The 27,608-nt window shown below is 41.0% G+C and overlaps 1 protein-coding gene across 2 annotated transcripts in view; it reads left to right on the forward strand.

Annotated features, from left to right (window-relative positions):
- Positions 1-27,608, forward strand: part of DNAI3 (dynein axonemal intermediate chain 3) — a 66,102-nt gene that overhangs the window by 17,253 nt on the left and 21,241 nt on the right. For both annotated transcript variants that reach the window (XM_075182019.1, XM_075182018.1), the window contains exons 2-14: positions 2,432-2,530; positions 4,954-5,064; positions 6,065-6,103; positions 11,726-11,910; positions 13,220-13,324; positions 13,525-13,668; positions 15,963-16,162; positions 17,989-18,105; positions 18,746-18,936; positions 19,800-19,924; positions 20,049-20,138; positions 22,200-22,277; positions 23,718-23,840. In XM_075182019.1, the coding sequence (XP_075038120.1) occupies positions 2,434-2,530; positions 4,954-5,064; positions 6,065-6,103; positions 11,726-11,910; positions 13,220-13,324; positions 13,525-13,668; positions 15,963-16,162; positions 17,989-18,105; positions 18,746-18,936; positions 19,800-19,924; positions 20,049-20,138; positions 22,200-22,277; positions 23,718-23,840 (1,605 nt within the window). In that variant the 5' untranslated portion in view covers positions 2,432-2,433. The remainder of the gene's footprint in view (positions 1-2,431; positions 2,531-4,953; positions 5,065-6,064; positions 6,104-11,725; positions 11,911-13,219; positions 13,325-13,524; positions 13,669-15,962; positions 16,163-17,988; positions 18,106-18,745; positions 18,937-19,799; positions 19,925-20,048; positions 20,139-22,199; positions 22,278-23,717; positions 23,841-27,608) is intronic.

Below are 27,608 nucleotides of genomic sequence, written 5' to 3' on the forward strand. Positions count from 1 at the left end.
TGGAAGGACATGCTGGGACTTGTAGTTTCACAACATCTGGAGGGCCGCAGGTTGGACAGGCCTGGTTTAAACCTATATCTTTTGAATTAAATGTACACCTACGGGTGATTATTATTACTGACTCCCTGATAGAGAGACTGGTTCTCTCTCTACATACGTATATGACTGCTTAATATTATGGAATCTACAAATTAGGAGTCATGTAACAATATTTATGAGTTCTTTACTGAAAGGAAAATGTAACTACAGTGTTAAAATTTCTTGATTATTTCAGATGAGTACGGCAGAGGATAGACTAGGATCCTAGTGACTTTATATATGTGAAATGTGTTATAATTCTATAAAATTGCACATGGTCTTTAAGATAGCAAATGGTTCCTTTTTGTTTTTATATTTGTGAATTATGATTGGACAAACATGAGAAGTTTATATTTAAACAAGCAAGTTGGTCATTTTTTAATTATCTTTCAATTTTTAATATTATTTATAATTTAGTCTATTAATTAGACACTTTGGGGTATATTTACTAAACTCAGGGTTTGAAATAGTGGCAATGTTGCTTATAGTAACCAATCAGATTTTATTTATTAAGTACATTCTACAAAATGACAGCTAGAATCTGATTGGTTGCTATAGGCAACATCTCCACTTTTTCAAACCCGCAGTTTAGTAAATATACCCCTTTTGTGTTCACATTTTTTTTATATATATTTGTTTTCGATTGTTTAATTGGGGGTGGTATTACTCTATAGAACAGCTGCTTTCACTTTTTCTTTAATGGTTTCACTTTTCCTTTCTTTACTGTACTTGATAAAGGTCAGATGTGAGACTTGTAAGGCTTGCAATGAATTCTACTTAACCGTAGTATATAAAAGTATATGGTTAGATGTATTTTCCATTTTGACCACATGATGGAGCTGTAGAAACAGGTAATCATCACCTGCCGTCTATGGCAGTCAGTCAGTAAGCTGTTATACTGTAACCACCTAAGTATAAGGGACATATTCATAATGTTTCTTTGTTAAACATAAAGAAATACTATTTGTTTACTGCAGCGTCACTGCCAACAGTCCCGTACTTATTACCTGTCCCTATTTCACATGTGAAGTCTTCATCCCCCATTTGTATACCTTTCCTTTTCCCCATCTTTTAAACATGGAAGATCTCTAATTTTGCTGATTTTGTAAATCTATTATTAAGGTGAAAAGTCACTTTCAAGCTAATTGCTGATTGGTTGCTATGGGTTACTGCGTTGGTAAATAGCCCCCAATATATATGAGAGAGTTTTTCCCCCAAGAGTTCTTTAGAATTTCCACAAACGGAGGCATAAGTCAAGACAAAATGGGGATTAGAGGCAAAAGAGGGAACGCTATATACACATACACAGTGATCAACGTGGAAATTTAAAAATGGCGGTATGGAAAACGTAAGTGAATGGAATTTGATAGTATTACAATGAAACCTGGGGGAGAAGTGGCGGTGTGGCGTACCCCTGTATACACCCTGATTTCCACCACTGTACATATTCTTATAGCCTGGAAATAATATATATTCAAGTATCTGTGATTTATGTTTGTTCTGTTCACTTTTCGGCTGCTGTCTTAGGGGTCTTTTTAACAAACAAAGAAAAGCTGTAAATTGAAGGGCTTCTCCCTATTTAATAAATCTCCCGGGGCGGTGAAGGCTGTCGCTGGTGGTAGCTTTTGCATTGGGCCTCTTTATTTACCATATTTTTTTATTATTTTTTTTTAATCAAATTATCAGGTTTTTTTCGTATATATTTTATTTTTTTTGTACATTTTTAATATTTAGCGAAAATAGCGAACTGCCAGGTCACTCAGGCGCAGAGGGATCATACTTACCAACTTTTGCAGCCAGCTGTCCGGAAGGGGGCTCCATCTCGGGGGCTTGGCCACGTGAATCGCCCTGTTAGGCCACGCCCTCTGTCAATCTTTGCCCATTTCAGCCTATCGGTGGGTGGGGGCGGGCCAGGATGATGCGTTTAGCCCCGCCCCCACCTGCTTCACAAACGAGGTGAGCAGGACCCGGGATGTTGTCCTGCTCTCCTGGGAGTCCGGGAGAACTTCCAAAAATTCGGGAGTCTCCCGGACATTCCGGGAGAGTAGGTAACTATGAGAGAGACGCTGCAGTGACCTGACAAGTGGTAATAATCCTCTTAACGCTGCCAGCCAGCAGCATCGGGGAGCTGAGCATCACTCAACTGCCCTGACAAATATCCTTGTCAAATTGTGTGAAAGATTCATTGTGGTAACAAGCAGCGATAGAGAGTTGTCCATCACACTGAGTTTTCATAAATACACTGCAAATTCTTTTATTGAAGAGGTCGTCTCTGCAGGTGATGGTGGATTATGCCTCTAATGTAACATAGATCACTTCCATGTATTGTCATAAACTGTTGTGTATCTTTCAGCAATGTCCACCCGGGATTCATCCGGATCTCCTTCCCGGGGATCGTCGCCAAGTAAAGACAAGAAAACAGGGAGTGCAAAGAGAAAAGGGAAGAACTCGGGTAACTCTAATTACACTGTTTGTTCTGACTCCTGTGTCTATTTTACAGAGCAGTGCAGTTATATTCCTATAATATCATGGGAGGATCGGGTCAGTCATGATCTTTTTTTTATTCCAGTGTTTGAATTGAGAGCGTTGGGAGGTCTCTGTGTGTGCTGAGCTACATCTCTGCTCACCAAAGAAGTACAGTGAAATAATAATACAACAGGGCTTCTTTTTTATGTCGTCAGCTTAAAACACATGTTATATGTAATGCATACTTGCCGACTTTCTTCAGCTCCCTTCTGGGAGCCAGCCAGTGGAGGGGGGCGGGACGGCCAAAATCGCGGCGATTCACCGGGAATCGCTGCATTTGGGATCTAATTCTGCCCACTTCACAAGGAAGTGGGGCACTTCCTAGTGAAGTGGGCAGAATTCGGGAGATTGCCCCACTCGCCCGGGAGTCCGGGAGACTCTCGCAAAATGCGGGAGTCTCCCGGACATTCCCGGGAGAGTTGGCAAGTATGATGTAATGGAACTGATACATTTGAATGCAGATTTTTTTTTTTTTTTTTTTGCAAAGAATGCATCTGATGTTAGATATCCCCAATTAGTCCCAATTTACTGTGGCCGCAAGTGGCTTAGCCTGTCGGAATAGTGATGGCTGCTTTGAACTGTGGGGAAAACACATCATCTAGAAAGGACAACAGTGGTTGGAAGCACATACTGCATGATTATGATATCTGTACATTATATGTGATGTGTGCACATACTGCATGATTATGATATCTGTACATTATATGTGATGTGTGCACATACTGCATGATTATGATATCTGTACTTTATATGTGACGTGTGAGGCAGACAGGCCAGCAACTCTACATCGATCAAATCAAATGTCAACTTGAGAAACAAGCAGCCAGTTTAATCATAGTCACAGCGACAACACAAGAGGATAGGAGAGCCAGGTTGCAGTGCATGCATTGCTAATCCCACCTGGTAATACATGAAATGGACCGCTAAGCTATACAGGAAGTGATGTGAAAAAGAATCATCCTTCACCATGTTCTCAGTATACGGAGGGCTGCATGTGTGGTGCTAACCTAACTGACTACTCCTTCCAACAATAGTGCCGCCCTATAGTTTGGGTGCAATTATTCCTTTTGAAGGCAAGGTCAACATTAGCCGCTACTGAGCGATCAGCTTAACCCCAGCATTTCTTTCCTGGTAATGCCCCTTGCACAGAGCATTTGTGGTTGCCAAGTGGTTTGATGGACATGACACGGATGTTATCCATATGTCTTCTCAGTCACCGTATCCAAAGCCAATTGTTCATTTATGGTATTTTCTGGGATGATACCATGGAGAGCGTTTTCTAGCACCATCATCCCGGCCTCAGCCGAGGGACTTCCTTGTGGAGGAATGTTTCTGGAGCCCTGCTGCACAATTCCAGACTTTGGTAGACTCGATGAAATGGCACATAAGTGCTGTTCTGGTCATACTCTGGGGGTCCAACACCCGATTAACTGACCACATTGGTGTTTTCAGTTTTGTCATTCAGGTTTGAAGGCTGTGGTCAAGTAGACTGTCCACGAGGTCCAGAGCCCCTGCTTATATACAGTCAGTGAATACAGTAAAACAATGCAGATGATGTGGCTTGCTTCTATTGGTCCAGGCTTCAGGAGGGTCCAGTGTAATGCAGGTCATTGGCCAGTTCAAACGAAAATATCCAAAGGTGGGGGTCAGCTCTCCAGGGGATGCACTCTGATTTTCCCGCCAAGAATTCAGTTTAAACTAGTCTATTTACATTACACAGACAGTATCATTTTAAACATTTATTCCTTATCATCTAGAATATGCAATGTGCGATCTCTTCGGCTAATGAACCGGACAACAGAGGATAAGTAGGGGATTAAAATGATACTAAACATGACATATTCCTGTAACCTGAACCTTTGATTTCACTAACATGTATATAACTTATAATATTAACCGTAAATATTGCTGCATTTCGACATAAATAACTGTGTTGCAACTACAATTAATGTGTACTAATTACAAATGAGTGTGTTCATGTCAATGTGTGTAAATGTGTAAAACCTGTTATTGCCACGTGTTGCGGCTGGATACGCTTCCTCACGCCGTAGCGTGCTCTACACATAATGTTCAGACAAAGACGATCAAGTTTGCTAGATATTAATTGAAATGACTTTATCCTATTTGCTGACTTCAACATTACATACAGTTAAATATATACAATAACAAGACAGGACATATAATTTGCTTTATCTGTGATTCACCCTCATCGTTGATCTGGTCACATTTTGTCGTTTTGGCTGCTCTCGGGGTGTTTTTTCAGGTAGTCTCTGTAAGAGAGGGAGAGTTATGCTTGTAATGCAACAGAACACTTACGTCATGTATATTCACATACTGTGTATTTTGCAGCAAAGTCCACCCGGGATTCATCTGGCTCTCCTTCCCGGGGGGGATCTTCACAAAGATCAAAGAGTAAAGACAAGAAAACAGGGAGTGCAAAGAGAAAAACAAAGAACTCCGGTAACTCTCATTACACTGTTCCTTCTGATTCCTGGTTGTGCTTTCTAGAGCAGTGCAGTTATAGCTCAATAATATTCAGAAAATCAGCCTATATGTATACTCATCACCTGTCAGTCCCGCTTTACTGCAGGTATAGGGAGCACGGCCTATTGATTTGGTGGTGTGGCCAAGGTAGATAATTAGTGTGATAATGTGCTGGAAGATCCGGACTAATTTATCACAGTTTTTGAATTGAAGATTTTGGGAGGTCTGTCTGTCTATCTGTCTATCATATCTCTCTCTACAATTGTCTCTCTCTCTCTATCTCTTTGTATCTCTATCTCTCTGTCTCTCTCTCTCTGTCTCTCTGTATCTCTCTCTGTCTCTCTCTGTCTCTCTGTCTCTCTGTCACTTTGTAAATCTCTGTCACTTTGTATCTCTCTGTCTCTTTGTATCTGTATCTCTCTGTCTCTTTATCTCTGTATCTCTGTCTCTCATATCTATCTATCTATCTATCTATCTATCTATCTATCTATCTATCTATCTATCTATGTTATCTCTGCCTCTGCTGTGAAATCGGGTAGTAGGGGGAGGCAGATTGTGTGTGTGTGGGAAGAGGGGGGGGGGGGGGGGTGGCCTTGGGCATCTGGAACAGGACATTGTAAGACATTAGGATCAATTATACAACCAAGATTTGTAAAGTCCCACAGTGAACTTTGATAACCTAACCACAAACAAAAGAGCAAAACAACCCAGAAAATAAAAATGAGACACGAGGTACGATGAATGTCTTGTGTGGCCGGGTACATAATGTGTAATTTCTGTAAGAACAGAGATGTACTGTCAGCCGGTAAGGACATAGTCCGCAGGGTGGCAGGGGAACTTCTAATGAACCAGACAGTGATAGCCAGGGGAATAATTCATTCTTGTATTCTAGTACTATTAGTCTATTGATAATTCTCTCTTCATACTAAGCCAAAAACAGTGCAAGTACTGGCTGATGCTTTCTTATTACTTTTAGCTAAAAAGCAAGAAGATTCGGGAGCATCCACCAGCTCAGGCAAGTTACTATGTGTTTCTTAGTAGAGTACTGGAATTATACTGAAACTTGGTTGATTGGAGCACTGACCACAGCTAAGACAGGGGAAGTCTGCTAAAGTAATCCAGAGAAATCTGTTTAAATCGTTTGTCAGAATTCCTATTACTTTTGGTTTCTAACTTAAGGTATGTTGTCCATTTTCTATATAGGTTAGATTAGAAGTGGCACGGGGGCACACAATGCCGGGGCCATGGATTCAGGTCCGAACCAAAGTGTCGAAACTGTGTAGACTTTAGAATGTTGGATGAAACATACAAAGATATGACAGTAGGGTTATTGGCTGTGGTGTTTGTGGCCATGATAGGGACAGGGCCGGTGCTAGGGTCCATGGCGCCCTTGGCATTTTTACAAAGTCGCCGCCCCCCCCCGCAAAAATCGGCGCCCTCCTCCCCTCACCCCGTCTTTCCTTACCTTGTCTCACCACCGCCGCCTCTCTGCTCCGTCTCCTCCCCTCCACTCACTGACACTAGTGAGTGGAGGGGAGGAGACAGAGCAGAGAGGTGGCGGTGGTGAGCAATAGCCTCTTCCCCCCCCTCCCCGTGCATCTGAATGCTGTGTGGCGGCCATGACAGGTATGGTCAGCGGTCGCCGTGCAGTTTTAAAGTAATTTACCATTCTGTGGCGCCCTCCAGAGCCCTAGGCAAGTGCCTAACCTTGCATAATGGGAGCGCCGGGCCTGGATAGGGAATATTATATCTAATATAATACAATATCTGTACTGCACTGTGTAGTATGCTGACACTATTATTAATAACACTTATGGTCACAATCCTGTATGCGGAAGTCAAGATTATTTTCTAACCTGAATCGCCAGAATGTGGCATCACTTGAACCCATGACCATATTTGGCAACAACCACTGTTCCAAACCTCAAAGCTTATATGTTTTAGCTGTCCCCTGGGTGTTTTTTTTAAGGATGTGAATGATCCCTTGTCAAGGTAATGCTCTCATTCTGTAAGGAGGCAATTACTGAAGGATTGACACCTCCAAAGGAATGTGCTGAAATCTCAAAGTGTTAATGTGACATTACAGACCAAGTAACACCAGCTGTGGGCAAAATGTTTGAAGGAATATTCAATGGATGCAATCCAGAAATATATTTTGGACAATAAAGTCATAACACTGTGTCAGCATGGGCTGGTTGCAGTCATGCCAACTTAATCTGGTTAGTTTTTATGAAGTTAGGGTCATGCACCGAGTCCGTGCTAACTGTTATACTATGGTGGGATATAATCGGGAAATACTAGTAGACAGTAAGCTGATTAGCAGCACCCAGCGTCAGGCAGCTGCCACAAAGGCTAATAAAATGAGTTATCTGCCTTCAAGAAGGACATGGGAGAATTAGGAGTAGTCGGCAACTTTATTATTTAAAGGGAATCATCATCATATATTTATATAGCACCACTAATTCCACAGCGCTGTACAGAGAACTCACTCACATCAGTCCCTGCCCCATTGGAGCTTACAGGCTAAATTTCTTAACATACACACACAGACCAAGAGATACTAAGGTCAAGTTTTAATAGCATCCAATTAACCTCCTAGTATGTTTTTGGAGTGTGGTAGGAACCCGGAGGAAACCCACACTAACACGGGGATTACATACAAACTCCACACAGATAAGGCCATGGTTGGGAATTGAACTCATGACTCCAGTGCTGTGAGGCAGAAGTGCCCAACCCCTAAGCCACCGTGGTGCCCATATGGAGATTGGAATATAAAATGAAGTGGTTACTGCAGCGGTTCCCAAAGTGTGCGCTACGGCTCCCAGGAGTGCCGCAACACTGTCACAGTGTGTGAATGAAGGATTATTTTCCCATGGATTTATGTATATTATTTTTGCAAACAATTTACTAAGTATATCTGTCCTGATCTAAATACTTATTACATTGTTTTGAATGAAATACTTAAAAAACAGGACTTCTTGGGAATTATTTTGGAGGGGTGCCTTGAAAAAATTATGGAGACTCTAAAGGTGCCGCGAAGTTTGGGAACCACTAGGTTACTCTAAATAAGTCAAATTGTGAGTTTTACTTTGGAAAAAGGCACCTCAGAGGTGACCTAATTAATATGTAGAAATATATCCAAGGTCAGTGCAAAGATTTTTCTAGTGAGCTCCTCGTAGCCAGGTCTGTGCAGGTGACAAGTGGACATCCACTGTACCAGAAAACATTAGGAATAGATGAAAGGATTCTATACTAATCGAAGGAGTTATGGCCAATTCTCTAATTATATTTAAAAGCGGATTGTATGACTTTCTTGCAAGAAATGGTATTTCCAGCTTTAATTATTATGGGGGTGATTGATCCAGAGAATTATGTTGCTTACCATTTAAAGGGTCAGGGAGGTTTTTCCGTGAGGAAAAATTGTTGAGTGTCTTACTATGGCTTTACCTTATCTTCCTCTGGAACAGCGGTGGCTCCCCAAGCCTTCATCTGCAGCCCACCAGCCAGCTGCTCCTGATCTTATCAGAACGTGGACAGCCGACTTTCGCATCATGTGACCTCTTCTGCACAGGGAGTTCCCACGGCATTCCCGGAGGAGGAGGAGGGAGTGTACTGTGCCCTCCCTCCTTCCTCTACGCGGTCTTCCACCTCTGTCACGTTGACCATCACAGCCCCGGATCAACACAGCAAGAACTTATAATAGTTTCATGGACTTTTGTCTTTTTCAGCCTTACTAATTTGTCCCAATGTGGCGTATAGTGTCATTATATGATTAGACCGAACTTCTCTCCGCTATGTCAAATGAATACAGCCCTTAGTACGGTGTGTAGATAAAGCTGACAGGAGCCCGGCCACGGCTCTGCTGGGTTATGAAAACAGTGCTGTGTGTCCAGTTATCCAGGGTGCGATGCCTGGAGAATGGCCCGTTATCAGTGTCAGTATGTGAGTTATTCCTGAACATGGTGCCGCCAAGGTTCTGTCATTGTGGACAGAAGGGTGTGATCGCTACAATAGTCATTTTAACTGGAGTTTTCTGCAAAGTATGAGAAGGAAACTGATTCCACAAGAGTTCCAATAGTTTGAAAAGAAAGATGGCTCTTATTACTCTAGCTTTGATATATGGGGAAAACTGGTAATACAAATGTACCTTTTGTTTTAACAAAACATCAAACAGAGGGACCCTTAATAGATCTAAGGATGACAGGTTCATTTTAATAGATCCCACATTTGTACCTCCCGGGCAGAGGTGCCAGTTTGAGCACATTCAGATGACATTTCTAACAAGTCATTCCCAGGTTAGCGTCGGTGACACACAGCAGACAGAATTCCCAATAGAAGACAACATAAGTGTCATTGTATTGTGTGTGTAGCAGCCAGAAGCTAGATGATCCTTCTCATTACTCTACCCTGCCCAGGGCAGCCGGGATCAAACAAGATACATTGTATCACACATCATGTGCTGGGGACCAGAGGGGACTTCTTTCATCTGTGACCCTATACAGACCACCAATACATGGCAGATCAGTTGTCTGCCGCTCTTTATAGTATAACGTTAGACACTGGGACATATGTATCACCTATCGCAGTGTCCCTTCCAGCAATTGTAAGATCTTTCATTTAAATACGTTTTGCTAAGGCAACTTGGGAGCCTATTTACAATGCCGGGTGATTCTCTATTGTTGCTTATTGAAGAGATAGCGAATTCGCTTGTAATGTGATTCATCAATAAATTTTCGCATGGGCATCTGAGCGATACTGGCTGGCATCAATAAGAGGAGGCAGTACAGTTTCCCTCAGTGCACGCGTGATTCGTCATTAGCGGTAGAACTGGAAGCCCGGAATTGGGAGTTCCAGCTTCGCAAAAATAAATAAAGTTGTAGAAAAAAAAATAATGTAAAACTAGATTTTAGAATAAGCTTTATTTAAAAAGGGACAAATTGTTTTATTTTGCTATCGCCGGAGGCCACGGCGAAAATATCATTGGGGGTGGCCTTCGCTGGCCAGGGGGCTTTCATAACTAGCCAATACGAAAGTGAGGAGTTAAGGATTTATAAATAGGCTGGTTGGTGAGATAAGTACACCCAGTAGGTAGCAGAGAGATTACAGACACTTGTAGCAAGTTTTATATATATACTTAGTAGGTGTCATTACTTCCTTTATCTTATTGTAGCTTGTTTTTCCTCATCTCCTGTATCCTATATTTATTGTGACCGTGTTCAGTAGGAAGTCCAGGGGAAGTCACATTCTATATACAGTTTATAATCACAGGATTGTGACTATTTCTGATTGTTTGTTTCTATTTTTTTGCAAAATCTAAACTGGTTTGAACAGAAATAACCGAGGTTTTGGCAGAATAGTTGGACCTGTTGTACTGCCACTGCGTCCAACTTCCTTTCACTTTAGTCTCTTATTACATTAACTCTTGTCCTCCTAAGCAGGGGTAGGAAACCAGGCTCCAAGCATTGGATGGGTTCTGTTACTCATTATAGTGGGTGTTATGTTCCTAATCACCAGATATGTCACACAGAGGATGTTCCTCTTTCATGTAGTTTTTATGGATATTCACAGTTCTAGTATTAAATTATATATCTTTTAATTATACACCTATACAGAGTCTAAACTTATATCACAAATAGATGTATGGGTAAGGAGATGGACGTCGTGTGGTTGGTAGATGAAGATGGAAAGGGTCACCAGCACTTAGTACAGATTACTGTATATGATAAGTGTTCCTGAGAGCGGTTATCCGTAGTTTTCACATTCACAGAAATGTGGATGTGGCACCAGTTTAGAAAGAAACCATTTTCTCTGTAGTACAAAGGTTAATTGTATTACAAACAACAGGGTGGTACGGTAGTTCACCAGATCTCCAAGTGGAGGAGACCACCAGGAATACTTCTTAAAATAAGAGCCAACTTTTAAAATGATTGGGGTGATCCTTTTACCCCCCTCCCCCAATATGACTGAAAAATGCCAAGTATAGACATAGGTAGAGACTTCAGCAGCACAATTATTGTAGGTGTTCAGTCACCTGCGGAGCTGGCTCCTGCGCTTCTTAGCAATGTAGTTTGTGGAACATCCACAATCAGGATTTCTGTTCCCATGGAAGCATTAGCTGGGCTAAAGATAAATCATGGAGCACATCCCTGGAAAAGGTCCTACATTGGTCTGAAGGTTATCGCCCTTAGCCAATGTATGACTAGATGGATCTACTAAATATGATCCTTATACATGACAGCCTGGAATCTATTTGAGGTCCAACAGAAGGTAAGCGATGGGACCAGAGAGTATAATCTGCCTAATCTTCACTCCTGGAAGATGACTTTGTAAACTAGAAGAGGGCCTAGGTAAAATCTCAGGGGTGCAATCTGCAAAGTCCACCGACCTATCAGCTTTCTACCACCCCTTTCACTAACCAAAACTTTCCAGTTTTTCTCTTAAAATACTGATTGGTTTAGTTTTATTTATGACTTATTTTGTCATAACTGTTTTTCATACATGTGGCACTTTTGTGTGTTTTTGAAGCTCTTTTGAGTAATACAGTATGTACTGAGACCTACAAAGGAAGTCATATTCCTTGCCAAACCATTACAAATAATGCAAGATAACGCTGAATATTATACTTATTTGTGCGCAGGTCACCCAGAATATATTATTCCCCTGGTTCTAACCTCAAAGACACAGGAGATTTTCCACTGTAAAATCGATGAGGACGTTACACAAGACAACCCATTCAAACTCGTGAAAAAAGAAGAAATCCTTGGTGACCTGAAGAGCAGAGCTGCCGTTTCTGATTTCAGCCCGTTCAAATCTGTTATTACGGTAAAACTAATGACGGACGTGTGTTTTTGCGAGCTACTTTCATAAACATAATTGTGATGCTAATTATCAGCAGTTAAAGGGACACTAAACATTTACATTAGAATTTTCAAATATGAACCATGATGATAAAATACATTGTTCAGTGGTAACACGACATTCCGCAGAAGCTGTTATAGTACAGTATTAGCTGCCAACTCCGTTACAGTTTGTTGTAGCTCCTCCCACATCTATATTGTACTGTCAGAAAGCTGAGAGTGCAGTTATATATATATATATTTATTTATTTTCATACATATATATACACTCACACACATTTATTATACAGTGTCTTTTTTACAACAGGTACAGTAGCCCTGGTCATAGGGGAGGTACAGCCTCAATGTCAGTTCTTTCCCCGTGGAACACTGTAATTTTTTTTTTCTTTTAACGACAACCCCGTTAAGGCAGGACAAGTGATGTCAGTCTCACAGCAACTGCAATATATATATACTGCTCCCCCTGTGACATAGAGCTGGGAGACAACTCATCTCCTGTACATAGGCCATATGCACTGAGCACTGTTTCATCTCCATTTTGCATGGTGTGTAGGATAAAACTCCTGTCTATTACTGGTCACTTTAAGCTCAGAGTTGTGTCAATCATTGCATTGCAGTGATGTAGCTAAAACAGTGTTTCTCAACTCCAGTCCTCAGGACCCACTAACAGTGCAGGATTGCCAGGTGACCAGTGAAATAATTATACCACCTGCTACACTGTGTCAGTCAGTAATGAATACATCTGTGCTCCAGCAAGGAGATATGGAAAACATGTACTGCTCGGGGGCCCTGAGGACCGGAGTTGAGAAACACTGAGCTAAAGGCTCCTGAGCCCCCGTGCGAAATCTGAGCTGGGCCCCCTCTCACAACTCTCCAACCCTAATAACACCCACCACACATACATGTGTTACCAGTACTGTCTAATAATCCGGTGGCTACAAAGTTACAAAGTCTATAACTGCTCAGTAGGCGATGCTGGTGTCTCTGCAATCCCAAGATAAGGAGTAAGGGCCCTTAAATCCCGGGCAGAATATAGCGTCACAGCTGGGTCTGCTAGCAGCTGCTGCCGCTGCTTCCTGTAATATCTGCCACCGATGCACTTAACATGGGGAAATTACCATCAATTTTCTAAATGTGAGAAATACTCTTTGTGTAACTTGTAGCTGCCTACTAAAATACTACTCTGCCCAGTACACTGTACAATAAAACAAATTGGTTACATTTAGCAATTTTAAGGTAAAACATTTATTTAAATTTTCTCTTTGTGTTTTTAGGATTATCCCGGGGAAGATTTGCTGCTCGTCTTTGATAGAGAATTTCGATATGGTCAAAACTTTTATCTGGTCATTACAGAAGAAGCCAAGGAGTCAATCCTGCATGTAAGCACATATGTTTACTCTAAATCCCTTTAAGGTATTAAATATTTAGAACATTATGTTTAAAGTACCTTTCAATGTAGATTATAATCTTATAATACTAATAAAAAGTTTCCTAATATTAGACGGTACAGTATTCCATGTACTAGAAAGATAGAAGAAAATAGTATGTTCTGTATTATATTATTTCTTTTCCCTTGTAGCCCCCAGAGCCCACAACTGATGAAGAGGATAAGGAAGACGATGCGGAGGATTTCTCCTATCTGCCTCCTGTCCCCAGACCGTGGGTCTCTCTGGGCAGTGAGCTAGAGATTGAAGATGAAATGGTGAAAGAAACACAGACCAAGGTGAGAGTGTTTTAAAGGGGATTTTACGTTAACATATTACTTACGTTATAACGAGTGTTCTTACACTTACACCCGCCCAGAGAACAGGGGCAGGTGGGGAGTTTGACTGTTGCGGTACACCTGTCAAACCATAACGTAGGTGTCCTAAGGCGAGCTCAGGGAGGACAGAAACCTCCCGTGGAGCAGAAGGGCATCTGATGATGTATTGGGAAGGTATTGCTTTTTAATGGAAAGCGAGTATTCTCCAGGCTAGCTGTATTGTTCCATTGGAGTTTATGGGCCTCATTAACCAAGTACAATATACCCGAGACAGGAAAGCCTCTTCGGTGGTAGTGTCCTCCCTGCTTTGGGCAGTCACTCATAGATTTCTGCTGCAGTGCATGGCTTTGCAGAGCAAAATGGCGTATGCAGAAGAACAGAATTTCAGTCAATCGGAGGCACTGGACGGAATGACAGGATTCCTCGCTAAGTACTCAATAGGAGCATCAGGTGACTGAGAATAAACGGGATTTCATTCACCCGAGCAAGATTATTCAACTGAGATAAAGGGATGGAGAGGGAGCATTTAATATGGGCATTCCTTGCTCTGTGTTGGGGTTCAAGGCCATTTCCACTCAGGTCCTGATTTTTGCAGCTACTCTGGGTTGGTAAAAATTGTCTCATCCCTACTTTTATAGAGCCATATTCTTCACCTTCCAGTTCATGCGAGAATCACATATCTAGGAACACTTTACGCAACATAAAAAAAGTTTAAAGACAGCATTTTAATGAATATATGTCCAGCCCACGGAATGTCTGCTCTCACTGGGCCTGATTCATCAAGACCCGTGTCCTGAGCACAACCTGCATTCAGTATTAAATGCACGTATTTCTGCATTGTGTACTCCTGAATTCAGCAAGGCACAGATCTCTATATACGTGTGCAGGTCTGCTGTGCTCCACTACACAAGACGCTGCAGGACACCTACAATACCTATGTGGGTCAATAAATTTGCAAAAGAATGAACAGGAAAAAAAAAATTGAATTAATGTCACCAGGCATTAATGATAAAACTTTTTTTTTTCAAGAAATACATTTATTAGGATGATCTTAATGTCAACTGAACAAAACATACATTATTACACTTGCTCATGATTGCAAACACATGTTATAGCATGCATACAAGACTGTTATTACTACTGATCAGGACTTAGACTAGCCCTGTAGCTGGAGCAAGAGATACGGCAGGAAAACAAGTAACTTTCAGATAATCAGCGCTTGATTCAGACGTGGCTGAGTGCCCTTGAGTTTGGAACAACCCTGAAATCATAGGCTGTAGTAAGAGTTCTTTACGTGTGGACGCAGCGGACAGGACTGCGTTCACGGCCGTATCTCCTGGTTCTGGGCATGGGCAGAGTGATTTTGCAGACGATACGCACAAAATCGGCAGATAGGTGCCTGGATGAGTCGGCTCCACTGTCTAGACAACACTTACTGGATATTTTACTTAAAAAGAAAAAGGATGCAATAACCTACATTTATGAATTACTTTTTATTTTCCATTGCAAGTTGGTTTAGAAAATATTGAAACAATTCTTTGAGGTTCCTGTAGACCTGGCTGGAACAACTTGTGGCTCTCTACTTACAAGTCCCAGCATGCTTTGCCAGCTGATAGCTGTGACACCTGGAGAGACACAGATTGTCAAAATACTCTGTGTTTTGCAAAATGAAGGGCAGTATTGCACATAGTCACCTGATCTTGAGCAGGTTAAAAGCTATATACTTGGAAATATTTTAGAAGCTTTCCAGCTATTGAGTTACGTCTCCCAGCATGAAATGATCAGTAACGGTTATACTAGAGTGGACAGTACGTAAGCTTGCGAGCAGGGGCCTTCTCACCTCTTTGTCTGTTTCACCCAGTTTGTTTATTAGTTTACTGTGTTTGTCCCCAACTGTAAAGCGCTACGGAATATGTTGGCGCTATATAAATAAATGATGATGTTGATGATTACATTATTGGAACCACAGCAAGTTCTGGTTAAAATTTTTTGGGCAAATGACCTGTCTGTACTAACCCTGGCTGTATCAAAGTTTCTTTAATAGTTATATTTTACTCCTGTATGTGGGTGCTTTTAACAATGGGTATACTTGGATGTGCAAGAGATGAAGTGGGAGGAGCAACATGCAGCCAATCCGAGCATCTAAATGTTTGCAACAGCACAGAGTGGTAATTCGAGGTGTTTGGTGCAGAAAGATTGTGGTGTCTTGTAGATGAAATAAAGTTCAACCTGTTTCATTTTGTTTTTTTCTACAGATCAAATTCATGATTTCCCGAGTACACAGAGAGTTTGGTGCACCTATTAGTTTCAGTGATCACAATGCATCAGATGAGAAAGACGGGTACATGGAGTGTGCACCTTACCAAGACAAACGTTTCAACATCAAGCCTAAAGAGCGAGACGTCGGGGTACAGGTCGTACCACTGATACAGGAACAGAGCACCCAGACTAAGTGGTAAGACCCTATACTGGCACGTGCCAGAAAAATACTAAACCGAATTCTGTACATTCTGTGTTGTTGTTGCTGTTATTATTATTATTATTATTATTATTATTATTAGAGCTTGTACATGTATTAGTGTTTTTCAGTTGGATAACATGCAGTTTGCCAGCATGAGAGTCAGTTGAACAACGAATAATAATAATAAAATGAACGTCTAACCTTAAGTTAATCCGTCCATATCCCAGTGGAGATTATATTTGATTCTCCCTAACACAAGTACACAAACAAGCACACTAGGGTCACTGTATTCATACAATTAACCTACCAGTAAGACTCTGGTCTGTGGGATGAAGCGAGCACCCAGAGGAAACACACAAGAACACCAGGTGGTATATTTACTAAACTGCGGGAGTTGTGGGGAAAAATGGAGATGTTGCCTATAGCAACCAATCAGATTCTAGCTGTCATTTTGTAGAACGTACTAAATAAATAACTAGAATCTGATTGGTTGCTATAGGCAACATCTTCACTTTTTCAAACCCGCAGTTTAGTAAATATACCCCCAGAACTGCATACATCCCCCACACTGTTAGCGCCACGGGTAGAATCCAACCCAAACCATTAGTGCTGTAAGTCCACTGTGCCAGTATGCCTTCGATGGAACTGATCCCTCTTATGCAGTATGTACTATACTGCAGACTTCCTCATAGGGAATAGAAGTCGCAATGAAAGCCAAAAAAAAATCAGCTCACTATAAAACTGAATTGCAAGTCCGAGTGGGTACAAGCCCTTAGTGTCCTGTAGAGTCTGTTCACTGATATGTTTTTTTAACCCTTTAGTGTAATACGCACCAGCAGTGCACCTGATCATTTTGGCAACTGCACCAAGAAAGTCTGGTTCACTACTATCTGCTCAACACAACAGAAGAGAGCAACACTGTTAGATTGTAAGCTTGCGAGCAGGGTTCTCTTACCTCTCTGTCTGTATGTATTGGCCAGTATTGTCTTATTAATGTTTGTTCCCAATTGTAAAGCGCTACGGAATTTGCTGGCGCTATATAAATAAATGTGGATGATGTTGATGATATACATAGAGCTAGACTTTGATATACTGTATGTCAATTCATTTTTAAATGTTTTTATTATTTAAAAGTATAGTGCATTAAGATCTCCAGCAAATCCAAGATCTCCATAAATCTATTCTGTGGATAATCAAGTTTTCAAGATGACCTCTGTTAAGTGGCTGCTAGCAGTTGTTCATCATCATCATCATCAATTTATATAGCGCCACTAATTCCGCAGCGCTGTACAGAGAACTCGCTCACATGAGTCCCTGCCCCATTGGAGCTTACCGTCTAAATTCTCTAACACACACACACACACACCGACTAGGGTCAATTTTGATAGCAGCCAGTTAACCTACCAGTATGTTTTTAGCACGTGTGAGGAAACATGAACACCCCGAGGAAACACGCAAACACGTGGAGAACATACAAACTCCACACAGATAAGGCCATGGTCAGGAATCTAACTCACGACCCAAGCGCTGCGAGGCAGAACTGCTAACCACTGAGCCATCGTTTTGCCACTTATCCACCATTCCCTGACCCACAGTAAAATAATACAGTTGTTGACAAACTACTCATATATAACACACTCTCCCCTCTGACGCCAATGTCCACTGGATGAAAAATCAGAAATCCCCTCTCTTCTCTGTCACATTTCAAACAGACGTTTCTCCTGGGTCCTCAAACAAATGATTGTGTCATTTACAGAAATGTATAAACCATTATAACTCACCCACTCATTCTCATGAGTGATCCGATTTGTGTTATTTAGGACATACCCTCAGAATGCCTGTACTCAGTACAAGCCAAGGGAATTCTCAGAAGAGGAAAAACAAGAGTGTCTGTCTTCTAAAGGCCTGAAGGATTTTATCAACTCTGTGTCTTTAAGGTAAGAACTTCATGAAGGGATCTAATAAACCTGGCTCACACACACGAGAGTGTCTACAAATTGTCCTTAATTGTGTCCTTCACGTAAAAGTTCTTATGAGACGCCACAAACACATTTTTCAATTCGTCCATTAAGTTTTGCTAACGTAAACAAGAAGGAATGGAAGAATGAATGAAGAAGTGTATTTATAATAATGTTATATGTTATAACATATATATATAACTATGTTTTGCAGGTCTTTCCTTATTTAGTACCATAATTCACACAGGGCATTCCAAGCAGTCTGTAACTCAACTCCATTGTCTCGTTAATTGATGGTTGGTTTCCTTCATTTGGCCAAGAAGAAATTAATGAGTTTTTCAGTTTGTGGATGAAGGGGTGAAAAGCACATTAGAGAACAAATAGAGACTTCTAGTGACTAAAGTTAAATTTTGGAGAGTGAGGGATCTCCACCATTAGCCTATACCTTCTGTCTAGTAAAAAAAAATAATTACTGTACCAAATAGAATTAAAACAAAATGAATATGAGAGAGGACCAGTGATGCCTTGGGTCCTGGACAATGATTGGGTCCTCTGCCCTGATAAAACTGTGCATAATTGTTTTAAACAACAAATGAACCATTCTTATTCTTGTGAACAGGCTGGAGTTGGCTCTACAACAAAATGAAATCCTGAATCCCTTCGTCGATGACTGGAAAGCGTTGTCTGAGCAGGAGAGTACATTTGGTGGCAAATCCGATTCTCACCTTAAAGAGTATCAGTCTTTTACAGACCACCAATTTGGCAATGATAAAACCATTAGCTGTATAAACTGGCACCCAACTATTCTCGGTAATTCCAATGTTCCATGTTTATCTGATCATTTCTATCAATAATTCACAATTTCTGTCAACAATTCACTATAAAATATATATAACAAAAAGACAGTTGTTGTCAGCACTTATCTGTAACACTGCATACCTGTGTGTATCTAGAAAAATAAAAACTTGAGTTATTGGTTCATATTTTGATCAAAACATTTAACCCTGCATCCCATCAAGAATACCTCATTACATACAGATCCTACACTGACCTATATGCTTTAAAAACTGTTGAAATGCAGTTAAACACAAATGCACTCACCTCCCAGTTTACATATAACTAGGACTAGCTTGTGAGCCGAGCACAAATGTGCCTTAAATAGGCCTGATAGACAGCTGCTAAGACAACATAAATCAATATTCGAAACAAAACCAGAGAATATATTTATATAATAACGTTTACTAAATGAATTGTTTTCTATTAATGGCTTAGTTCTGTGATTTTCACTCCCGTCTATAAATCACCATGGAAAATTGCTTATTTTTGCCTGGATATGTCACAGATCAGCTATGCTCCGTTCATCGGATACAATTGTATTCACGGATCAGTTGTGCGTCATGTCAAGTCCAACAAAAATAAACAACTCTGCGTGATTGATACAACTGCCTGTGCGAAAATATGGAATGCAGCCGGCAAGATAAAGCAATGTATTTAGTAATGGATAACGGAGGGCTTGTACAGGACTATGCGTTAAGGTTTTTTGTGTTGGGAAATCCTGTTTAGCATAGTTCTTGTTTCACATTTACTTAATCTCGGTATTATTTATGACTTGCAGATAAATCTGAATGAAGATGTAATGACATCATTCATACATTATGTATTTCATTTACCAGGTTTAGTGGTGGTTTCACTAATGGAACAACTTTCATTCGAAGATCGAGTAAACATATCGTCTAAACTCATCCTCAAGCCATCGCTGATCCTTATTTGGAATCTAAACGACCCCATCCACCCCCAGGTCGGATAATAGTTAGTTATACTAGTGGAATGTAATGTGTTCTGATGTGTAATCCTGCAGTTCCTGACATATTACTCATAAGACCATGTATTCTAAAACTATTTCCTTCTGTTCCTTCCTCTAGCTGATGCTTGAATGTCCAGATGATATATCTTGCTTTCAGTTTTGTCCCAGTGATCCTACTATCCTCGTTGGAGGGTGTATTAATGGACAGGTACTGTGAACAGATTTTATTATTACAATAACACAGCTTTACAGGCTGCTAATTTCTGATAACCAGTATATTACTAGGTTATGTGATCTATGATTTGTACACTGGTCATTGGCTTCATTTGCACATGCTGATGCCATCTATACGTCAGCATATATAGAAATAGAGCACATTCGTACTGAAACAAGTGGCACAATCCAACAACGTAGAGTAAGAGGGAATATGCTATAGTCACACTGCACTCTCTGTTCTATTTCATTGGCTAACGGGTGGGGTTAAGCTGGTCTGGCACTCGAATGTATCAGAGTAAAATGTGCTTTATCTGTACATAGTGGGCTTGATTCATTAAGTAACGTAAAGCAAAACGCACGTTAATTGGGTATACGCACGCCCAAATTCAACAAGGAGCGGATGTGACATCTGGTGATGAATATGGGTCTAGGTCTGCTCTGCCCTAATAGACAATGCACTGCAGGATACATCCAATACATATGTGCAATATCAAGTTACAAAAGAACACACACAAAAAATTATCTTTTCAATTAATGTCACCTGTTAATAATATACTCATTAATGACAAAACATTAAACATTTCTGTTTTTTTCCCCCCATGAAATACATTTATTAGGATGTAATGGATACTGTAAATAATTTTTTTTTTTTTACAGTTGCCCCTGATTGCAAACACATGTTATAGCATGCATACTCAGCCATCATCTGCTGGTGCAAGTGATATGACTGAAAAACACGTACCTTTAAGATGCCCAGAGCTTGAATCTGGTGCTGTTGTGAGCACTTGAGCTTGGCACGCCCTTACTGTACACTGACTACGTGCATACGCCCATTCCCCTCCCCGTTCAGCCCCTGAAGTCATAGGCTGTCGTAAGTGTCCTTTGCGTTCGAAGATGAATTAAACAATGCTGCGTTCTGTGGCAGTTCTGTGCATGCGCAGAGTAATTGTGCGCAATATATGCAGCAAATCGCCAGTTAAGTTCCTTAATGTATTAGGTCCAGTATGTGTGATGTCAAAGAAGTGCTAATGAAATTGTGAGCCAAACTAATCATGTGACCTCACTTGGATGTGAGAGGAGAGAGAGAACGATCAAATCAGCACACACCAAATATAAAGGTGTCTCTGCATAAGGTTTACATTAATGATTCCCAGGCAGTGTAACCGGATACTTTTATGTGCTACACTATGGGTCTGCAGGGGTGCAGTGAGGGGGGCGGGGCCCTGGCTTGCCTGTGTCCAGGGGGAAGCTGCTAACCTGGTGTGGACACGCCCCTCTCCGTGGGGTCCTGAAAAGTTGCTCTTGACGGCCGTGTTGGTCTGAATGTGTCACATGTGTAAGGATAAAGGAAAAATATTTTAAATAAGTTAAAGGTATGCAGTAAATATTTAACTAAAAATAAAATAATTAACTAAGAGCGTACACTGGAATGTAAATGTATTCCCAATTTTTTCATTATTTCTAGCAACAAAAATTGGTCATGTGGCAGATGTAACATTAGAACATTTGTAAAGCACCGGTTCACATCAATTTAACTACTTATATGTCATAGAACCAAGGTAAATTGCCAGGACTTGGCATAGATTAATAAATAGCTTTGAACATGCTGGTGTATAATGGTTATATTCTCACAGAGGTGACAAGGATGAATAGCATGGACATCAAATGGAATTTGGGGTGAGATTTTGGCAGTCCTTAAGTGTGATCGGCTAAATGATATAATAAAACTGTGATTTAACAAAGCTCTATATTGGTGTAGAACAAAGAAAAGGTTTGATCACGCATTGTGGATGCATATAAATTCTCTGGCCTGTTCGAATACGTGCTGTTTATGTATAGTGTGGAATATGTTGGTGTGATATAAGGGAAATGTATTATAATAATGCTTGTCCGTGACGTATTGTATAGGTGTGTTTGCTCACATAGTATCTTGCGGTAATAATAATGTACTATGAATTACATTATGTTCCTTGGGAGACAACCTACAAATGTTACATCTCTATTAATGAGAATGTTGTGTTTCCACTTTCTAAATGTGTATTTTTGTACCAAGGTTGTACTATGGGACATCTCTGCGTATACTGAGCGTCTGACGGCTAAAACCAGTGCTACTAAGAACACCGGTCCAAAAGTAAGTTTGTTGTTTAGGTGAGTGTGAAGATATTTAGGATCAGTTATCAGTGAATGCATCTTCATCACCATGATCTCATCCTGAATCATTACCATATGGTCTGTATGTCCTATAGGCTGTGCTTGTCTTTGCTGTAATTGTAAGTTAATTGTAATGTGCACATTATAATCTGGGAATTTGGAATGTGGTCTTGTAAACCTGAGCCCATATCTATAATATAAATGTCTAGTGGCGTGTGTTAGTCTGTCTGTGTGTGTGTGTGTGTGGAAAAAATAAAACCAAGCTGTAGCGCGACCTGCTGGGCAGAGTTATACACTGACCTACTAAATTCTTAGTGTGTGTGGAAAAAAAAAACTCAGAAAGGGCTGAAATTTGGTATACTAAGATGTTTTTAATTTGTTAATTTAATTTGTTAATTGTTAAAAGTGTTTATAAAGATTTAAAAAAAATATATATATATTTCTTGAAGGAGAAGTGACAGTTGAGAGTGGTTGGTGGTTGCCGGGGGTGACAGTTGAGAGTGGTTGGTGGTTGCCGGGGGTGACAGTTGGGAGTGGTTGGTGGTTGCCGGGGGTGACAGAGTGAGAGGAGTGTGATACTCAGGAGCGCTGAGAGAGATCCCTGTGTCTGGATAGACATCTGGATAGATGTGGCGATGAAAATGAAGGATGAGGTGATGGAGAAGAATGATGAGGTGGTGACATGTGGCCAAAACCACGTTAAAAAAGGGCGCTTGCATCAGGAAGTAACGCTCTTCCCCTGAGGAGGCCTGGGCTAGGGCCCAAATGCATGACAAGAACCTTATTAACACCTTAAGTAGCTTGATTTGACTAGAATGCATGAGTATCATGCATGGGTTAACTTGTATAGAATATATGTATATCTATATATGTATGTATGAATGTCTGAGAATACTGGAGGAAGACTCCTGAGGGGCATAAACAGCAATTTCAATTATGAACTAAATTATGAGAAAAGTTGGGGAGACCCCTCTTCTTAATAGGAATTGCTTACTTGTATTTTTGCTAACTGTTCATTGTTTCAGGGATGCTGTCATTTTATAGTGCTTCCAACGCTAAGCTGACAATAACATACTATCCTGCTCTGAGGAGTCCTAACAGGAACATTATAGTATGCCTGTAGGTGGACATTCTGTGTTGACCCCAGTCTGTGTCCTGCTCTTAAAACAAACTGGGTCAAACTTCTACTGGAAGCACTGACCTGTACATTTTGGGGACTTCAAAGTAATAGTCACTTTGCTATGAATGACTAGGAAAAGTGCACACATGCTTAAAGCCCTCTGGGGGTTTAATGGCCAGGCTATGGAATATAGGTTGCATATTAAGCGGTACAGTGTAGCAGTTTCTGCCTCACGGTAGCAGTGCGTATAGAAGTGATTACTCTGGTGAATGTATTGTAATGCCTGCGTTTTATCTACAGTCGTCGCTGGAACCCAAACACTCCAACCAGCCACATTTGGTGAGATACTGTGCGGTGTCGTCTATAGAGCATGGGCACAAGGACGTGATCACTGACATACACTGGCTTCCTGACTTTTTTGAGGTAAACGCTGGACACAGAGTATAACAAGTAATCTTCTGTATTTAATATTTGCAACATGGAGATCTACAACAGCTGCCGGGTGTGTGGTCTTGTAGCAGGGGGTTTGTTGGACATTCTAAGGGACGATCTCTGAAAATAAGATATGAAAGCAGCAGGGAGAGGTGATCAAAACCTGTACATACAATATATATCATATGCATCTGCTGTACTAAGAACCATTGACCAAGGAAACATTGGACTGTTGGAGAGTACCTTTAAACCTTCTCGGAACCTTTCCAGTAAACTGCACCCCCATCTCCTACTCTCGAACAATAAATATAATGACAGTTATGGAAATCGACAAAAACAATGGTTGACTATATATTTTTCTAAATGGAAATGTTTCATTAACATCACATAAAATGAATTTATGAAGAATTACAGTTTAGGTTTCTTCAAGTCACTTTTGGAATCACAAATACTGACGTTCTCATTAACATTTCTTTTTTTATGTTCGGATACAGAACTGTTATGACTGATATAGGGGAAAGTTTTAATACCATATAATTGATTGTTGCTATAGAAATCTTTCTTTTCATATAATATCAGTTTTCCTTTTCTATGTACCATTTTACTAATTACTGCCGTTCTTTAGGTCAATAAGTCTGCCTTTTAGGCAGCCTGTTAAGACAACATTTTAAGGTTTTTTTATCATAAATTTCACCCATTGTGTTAATAATTTTAATAGATAGGTTAGTCTAGACAGAAATATTTTTATTGCAGCAAGTGACTTTAAGAGCAAATAAAGTGTACAATTAACAACAGTTCATTAATCATTACTGAGACTGGTTGTCCTGGAAACTTAGAGGTGATTTATGTGGAGTTCTTTAGGTTGTTGGAGAAAACTATATCTGGATAAGATAGGATCTGCTGAGTACTTTGACATGTCCTGGATATTTACAGATCAGTAAATCCATGTATTATTCTTATTATCGTAGATTTGTAAGGTGCCACAGTGCTCTGCAGCGACGTACAGTAGGGAAAACAGGACATACATAAAACAGGGACATACAAGGTAGACAAAATGAATGCAGACATGAAAACAAAGGGTATGGAGGACCCTGCTCAATAGAGAGCTTACATTCTAAGTGGAAGAGGGCACAGCTGAAACAAGAGGAGCAAATGTGGCTCAGAGTGGAGATTAGGACAGTATAGTGAGGGTGTATAAGGTAAGCTCTAAAAAAGATATAAGTTTTCAGAGAGTGTCTAAAGATTTGAAGGCTGTGGGAAAGTCTGCTTGGGCACAGTAGGGAATTCCATAAGTGGGGAGCAGCACGAGAGAAGTCTTGTGTGTGGGAGTGAGAGGTGGTTACCAGAGACGGTACAAGGTGCAGGTCAGAGGTAGATCTAAGAGGGTGGGAGGGAGAGTATTTTGATTTGAGATGTATGACGGGGTGGTGATGTTGAGGGCTTTGTACGTAAGAGTGAGTAATTTGAATTGGATTCTGGAGGACACAGGGAGCCAGTGTAGGGATTTACAAAGTGGTGCAGCAGATGTGGAGCGGTGAGAGAGGAAGATCAGTCTTGCAGCAGCATTTAGGATGGATTGAAGTGTGGGTATATGGGTGTCAGGAATGCAATATAGCAGAAGGTTGCAATAGTCAAGACGGGAGATGAGAGAATGGATAAGAGTTTTGGTAGCATGTTGAGTAATGTTTTTAAGGTGGAGTCAACAGGACTGGGAGAGAGTTTAGATATGAGGAATGAAGCAGAGGGTGGAGTCAAGTGTGACACCAAGGCAGCAGGCTTGGGACACTGGGGCAATTGTGGTGTTATTGACAGTGAGTGAGATTTGTGGGGAGGTGGTGATTCTGGTAGGATGAAAGATAATAAACTCTGTTTTGGATATGTTGAGCTTTAGGTAGCGTTGGGACATCCATGTAAAGATAGCTGAAAGACAGTTTGTTAGACGTGATAGTACAGAAGGAGAGAGGTCAGGGGATGAGATATAGATTTGGGTGCCATCAGAGTAGAGGAGGTACTGGAAGCTGAATGAGTGAATTAGTGCCTCAAGAGAAGAGGTGTACAATGAAAAAAGTAAAGGACCAAGAATAGAGCCTTGTGGGACCCCAACAGATAGTGGGATTGGAGGGGAGAATGTGCTAGTGGTAGAAACACTAAAGGATCCTTTCAATAGCTAGGAAGTGAACCAGGAAAGAACCGTATCACAAAGGCCAGTGAAGTGAAGGCAGCAGAGAGGTCCAGGAGAATGAGTACGGAGAAATGACTCTTAGACTCTGCAGTAAGTAGATCTTTGGTCACTTTCGTGAGAGCAGTTTCAGTGGAATGTTGGGGGCAGAAGTCTGAATGCAGAGAGTCAAGAATGGAGTGAGAGGAGAGAAATTAAGACAGGTGTTTGTACACTAATCGCTCAAGTAGTTTGGATGCAAATGGGAGGAGAGGCAGTAGTTGGAGAGATACTGAATCGAGAGATGGTTTCTTTAGAATTGATGAGACGAGCACGTGTTTAAAGGAGGATGGAAATGGGCCAATGGAGAGAGATAGGTGGAAGAAATGAACTAGAAGTGGGCATGCAATGGAGGAGAGGGAGCGGAGTAGTTGGGAGGCAATAGGGTGGAGGGGCAGGCTGTAGGGTGAGATGAAGAGATGAATGTAGAGACTTTGTCTTCAGTTGCTGGAGAGAATGAATTAAGGGTGCATTGGGGAGTGTAGGTGAAGGTGGGTAGAGTGGGTAGAAAGTGTGGAATTTGGCATGTGGAAATACCTTGTCGAATGCTGTTAATTTTTTCTTTGAAGTAGGTGTAAAAATAATGGACTGTGAGGAAGGAGGTGCAGGTGGGCAGCGAAGAGAGTTGAATGAGGCAAAGAGGTGATGTGGGTTAGAAAACTGGATATTAGTGTTTAGAAGAATGTTTGTTTGATAATTAGAAGGGCAATGCTGTAAGATGAAAGGATGAATTTATAGTGGAGGAATTATGGCTGAGGGAGAGTCTCCCGTAGGAGAGAGCTGCAGGGGATGTAGTGTCAGAGGAGGTTAGCCAGTCAAGTTTCTGTAATGGCAAGGTGGTTGAGGGATTTAGAAATTAATAGATTATGATTGGATGCAAGTTTGTTGCAAGCATATCTGGTGTTCCATAGCGCTAATTATTCCCATGAAGCTAATGGGGGAGTGTAGTAGGGTGGTAAGTCGCTGGTGATTGGTGGTAATGTATGACTAGCTAACCCCGCCCACCCTGCTGACTGGTGAACGTTGGTTCCCTGGGGAGAGGGTGCCTAAGAGGCTGGGCCAGGGTACTGTCATACCATGTCCTTGTTGACTAGAGGAGAACAGTGGATGATATGGAGTTTGTTTAGCCCAGACCCCTTGTCCTGTCTTATCTTTGATTAATTCTTCCACCTGGCAACATTTAAGAATAAACCCTTATAACACACAATCAGTAACCTAAAATATATTGCATATTGTAGCACACATGTGACCAAAAGTGCAATAAACTAACACAGCCCGATGAGAACAGTTCAGTACGCAAATGTTCTTATATCTTATACGCTCGAGTCCAAGTTCACAGTCTGGGTCCTCACTAGAGTGTACAATGTGTAAAAAAAAAACAGGGGTAGATTCATCCACCCTTCTGACTGGAAAAGTGGAGGTGTTACCAATAGCAACCAATCAGATTCTAGTTATCATTTATCTAGTACATTCTAAACGATAGCTAGAATCTGATCTCTGGAGAGATGAAGATCAATGCACTTTATAGGAGCAGGTTACGG

Source organism: Mixophyes fleayi, chromosome 8 (assembly GCF_038048845.1).
Source record: "Mixophyes fleayi isolate aMixFle1 chromosome 8, aMixFle1.hap1, whole genome shotgun sequence".
Taxonomy (NCBI): Eukaryota; Metazoa; Chordata; class Amphibia; order Anura; family Limnodynastidae; genus Mixophyes; species Mixophyes fleayi.